This window comes from Salvia hispanica, unplaced genomic scaffold (genome assembly GCF_023119035.1).
Source record: "Salvia hispanica cultivar TCC Black 2014 unplaced genomic scaffold, UniMelb_Shisp_WGS_1.0 HiC_scaffold_36, whole genome shotgun sequence".
Classification (NCBI taxonomy): Eukaryota; Viridiplantae; Streptophyta; class Magnoliopsida; order Lamiales; family Lamiaceae; genus Salvia; species Salvia hispanica.
Genome location: NW_025952091.1, coordinates 22032 through 26642, shown reverse-complemented (window position 1 = coordinate 26642; position 4611 = coordinate 22032). Strand labels below are relative to the sequence as shown.

Here is a 4611-nt window from a genome sequence, read left to right as displayed (position 1 = left end):
ACGGGGTGGAGAATGTGCATAGATTACCAGAAACTCAATGCGGCCACACGCAAGGATCATTTCCCGCTACCCTTCATGGACCAAATGCTGGAAAAGTTGGCGGGAAAGCAATACTTCTGCTTTCTAGATGGCTACAGTGGACACTTCCAAATCTATGTCAATCCGGAGGATCAGGAGAAGACCACATTTACCTGCCCCTTTGGAACATACGCCTACCGGAGAATGCCTTTTGGTCTGTGCAACGCACCTGGGACATTTCAGCGATGCATGATGAGCATTTTCTCGGATCTACTGGAGGACTGCATAGAAATTTTTATGGATGATTTCACCGTTTATGGAGATTCTTTCGAGACTTGCCTGGGGCACCTGGATGTCGTGTTGGAGAGATGCAGGAAGAAAAACCTGGTGCTGAATTACGAGAAATGCCACTTTATGGTCAAGGAAGGGATTGTACTGGGACATATTGTATCTGAGAGGGGCATCGAGGTAGATCAAGCAAAAGTGGAGGTGATCTCTAAGCTTCCACACCCAACGAATTAGAAGGAAATTCAAGGATTCTTGGGGCATGCAGGGTTCTACCTAAGGTTCATTAAAGACTTCGCAAAAATCGCCCAGCCCCTGACAAGACTTCTCTAGAATGATGTGGAGTTTGAGTTTGATGATAAGTGTAAAAAAGCCTTCCAGCTACTCAAGGATTGTCTGGTCACAGCTCCGATAATCCGCTCGCCCAACTGGGATTACCCCTTTCGAGGTAATGTGAGACGCAAGTGACTTTGCAATAGGAGCAGTGTTGGGCCAGAGGGTCGAAGGAAAAAGTTATGTCATATTTTATGCCTCGAAGACGCTCAACTAGGCCCAGAAGAACTATGACACCACCGAGAAGGAGATGCTGGCTGTGGTGTACTCATTTAAAAAATTCCGACCATATCTACTGGGGTCGAGAGCAATAGTGTTCACTGACCATGCAGCCATTAAATATCTCCTAGGCAAGAAGGAATCCAAGCCAAGGCTAATCAGATGGGTGTTGTGACGGTCAGGTTTGTTCCCCCTTTTTGGTTTTCGTATGTGAATTGGAGTGTTTCCAACTGATCAGGAAGTGATTCCCGACCCAGCTGAGTCGTTGGTACGATAACCGGGACCTGGCTTCAAACAAATTTCCTCAACCCACTTCTACTGGTTAGTATAGTGGAGGTAAGGGTCGAATCCCACGAGGATGGACACGTTTAGATAACTGTGGTGACTTTCCTGGGTGTTTGGTTAGCTACCACGCTTGGGTTGAGAATTTACCTATACAGGAAATAAAGGTAGTACTCTACTGACTAGTAGGCGAGAAAATGACAGACATGTGGGAGTGTTCGTGAAAATAGGGGACAAGGTGTATCAGAGACATATGGAAAGTGGACAGTTACTAAATGAGGAAAATTAGACAACATGGTATATCTGATGGCTGGGGGCGTTCTGACAGGTCTGGGTAGTACATCTGAAAAGTAGGGAACAAAAGCAAAAGTAACTTAAAAGTAAAGGTGGTCCAAATAAAGTTGATTTTGACGTTTTCTTCTTCACCAAGTATTGACAAGAATCATGTAAACTCAAACACCATAACTAAACTTCAGATTCATAAACTCAAACTCAAGATCCATCGATTAAAATGCTTTAACTTAAATTAAACGGTAAACTGCACATTTACTTCTACTGACTGACATGCGAGGTGGTAATCACGGTGCAGAAAAGAAACTCATGCATGAAAACTTGATTAAACTAGCTACAACTTCAAATCAACAACTCCCGATAAGAAAAACACTTAGAAATTGAAAGCAATGACTAAATCTAACTTTCCTAGGCAGAATGAAACAAACTCGAACCAAAGTGACATGCGAAATGGAAACTTCATAATGCAAATGTTGGAAAATAACAACGTACTTCAAAAGAGCAACAACGATGAGTGTTTGCAAATAACTAACGATGAAAACAAGTAACTTTAAACTAGAAAGCGATTAAGATTGTTTGTGCCACTCTGGGCGATGATACTACTACACTGCTATGATAACTGGCTGGAACGACGGGCTGATGACTTCTCCGGCAACTCTGGACGTCAAGTGACCATGGCTGTGGCGAGGAACGAGAGGTGGAATAATGCTGAAGGATGGATCTTCTAGAGAGAATTCTACTAAGTGTAATTTTCGAATTGCGAACGGAGAGCTCCTAACCGAACCTCTTCTCTCTCTCCAAGTGGCTTCTTTTATAGGGAGGCTTGCCCTTGCTTTTAGGGTAGACTTCTCCCGCATTTTGACCTTTTTGCCCTTGTCAATGATTATCCCAGCTATCCTCCTTCTCCATCTCGAGCCTTTTCTCTGGCATGCATCCTGGTCAGTATCGCACCCTTCTGGCGCCCTCTTCACTTGCGTCAACCGAATCGTCACCTACTGACTTGGATCCTTCAATCCTGCACACTTAAGCAACTGTTTTGCAGATAATACATGCAATTCACGACATACTGACCAGTAACCAAGGCTTAGAATTCGACTTATCATGTTGCTATTGCAAGAGTTTAACTGGGAAGTCAGAGATAAGAGAGGGACCGAGAATAGAGTGGCTGACCATTTAAGCAGGATTACCCAAGGAGAAGATGAGGAAGCCGTACCCGATGCTTTTCCCGAAGAGCACTTGTATTACTTAGGGGGGTCCGCTAGACCAATCAGATGGGTAGCAGTTTTAGCCTTAATTGGGCCCAAGGAGTCAGAGAAACGGAAAGGCAAGCCAAATGACGAGCCTTGGTTCGCGGACCTGGCGAATTATTTAGTTACTGGAGAACTACCGGCTACACAAGAAATCACTAGGGCCCAGAGGATGAAAATTAAAAGTGAATTCAAGTACTACTTTTGGGATGACCCATACCTCTGGAAGATGTGTCCAGATCAAGTAATAAGAAGGTGTATTCCAGAATGGGAGCAAAGAGACGTACTGAACCATTGCCATGCACTAGCGTGTGGTGGCCACTTTGGCCCAAGGAAAACGGTAAGGAATGTTCTGGATAGCGGTTTCTACTGGCCTTCGCTGAATAGGGATGCTTATGAGTTCTGCCAGAATTGTAATAGGTGCCAACTGACCGGAGGGATTTCTATGAGAGATGAGACGCCACAGACTCCGATAATAGTCTGCGAGATCTTTGATGTTTGGGGCATGGACTTCATGGGCCCATTTCCATCCTCGTATGGAAATACGTATATATTGGTTGCTGTGGATTACGTGTCTAAATGGATAGAGGCCAAGACTACAAGTTCAAGCGACGCGAAGGAAGTTTCAAAGTTCCTAAAGGCCAATATATTCAACCGATATGGCGTGCCCCGAGCGATCATCTTAGACCAAGGGACTCACTTCTGTAATAGGACGATTGAAGCACTGATGAGAAAATATGGAGTCCACCATCGGTTATCTACTCCGTATCATCCCCAGTCAAATGGACAGGCTGAAATCTCACATCGAGAGATCAAGGGCATCCTAGAGAAGACGGTGAATACCTCAAGGAAGGACTGAAGCAAGCGTCTGGGTGATGCTCTCTGGGCCTACAGAACCGCTTACAAGACACCAATAGGAATGTCACCCTACGGATTGGTATTTGGAAAAATGTGCCACCTGCCTGTGGAGATAGAGCACAAAGCATATTGGGCAGTTAAGGAAATGAATATGAAGGCTCATGCCTGTGAAGAAGAGAGGAAGATGCAACTGCAGGAGCTAGAGGAATTGAGGCTGGAGTCATATGATTCAGCCATGTGGTATAAGGAGAGGACCAAACTCTGGCACGACAAAAACCTTCGGGTCAAGGAGCTGCAGGTCGGACATAAAGTACTCCTTTTTCAGTCAAAGCTCAAGCTCATGCCTGAAAAGCTGAAGTCCAAGTGGATAGGGCCTTACACAATCGTTGGCATTTGAGCGCATGGAGCAGTGGAAATTCAGGGAGTTAATGCTAACTCTGTTCCTTTCCTTGTTAATGGTCATAGAGTGAAAGTGTTTAGGGATAGCTCGGAGTTGTGTGAAGTGGAAGAAATTCCACTCCACACCCCTTCCACTATTGCCTAGTAAGCCATGTTTAAATATTCTTCGGGAATTACTTGGTCAGGTTGATAGGGTAAAATTTTCGATCAGCTGACTGGACCAGTTAATTCCCAAGAATATTTAAACATTTAGGTGTAAATAACATGAATAAATTTTTTTTTATGAAAATACAAAAAAAAAATATATATATATATACTTCTAAAACCCAAAAAGATTTTTGAAAATTCTGATCGCCTGTGGAAATGCACAAGTGTGAAAGGCTCATCTCTTTGATCCAGACGTTCAACAATTTTCGTTCTTTTTACTAAGTGTTTAAGATTACCCGGTCAGAGGGAAGTGAGAAAAATCAGGGGAGAGTTTGAATTTTGAAATTCAAAAAGCTGGCGAGGCGTACGGTTGCTTGCGTCAGGGACGCGACCGTTCGCCTGCGGCCAATCATGATATTCCTTTTCTATTTTTATTTTATTTTTTTTCTTTTCCTTTTATTTCTTTTATTTTCCTTTTATTTTCTTTTTCCTAAAATAACTTCCCTAAAAAAACTAATTAACTTCCCTCACC

The 4611-nt window shown here is 43.5% G+C and overlaps 1 protein-coding gene across 1 annotated transcript; it reads left to right on the top strand.

Moving 5' to 3' along the window:
• Window positions 1-3594: 3594 nt before the first annotated feature.
• LOC125199023 lies at window positions 3595-3930 on the top strand. The gene has a single exon (XM_048097211.1). The coding sequence runs from the start codon at window positions 3595-3597 to the stop codon at window positions 3928-3930; it is 336 nt and encodes a 111-aa protein (XP_047953168.1).
• Window positions 3931-4611: the final 681 nt, after the last annotated feature.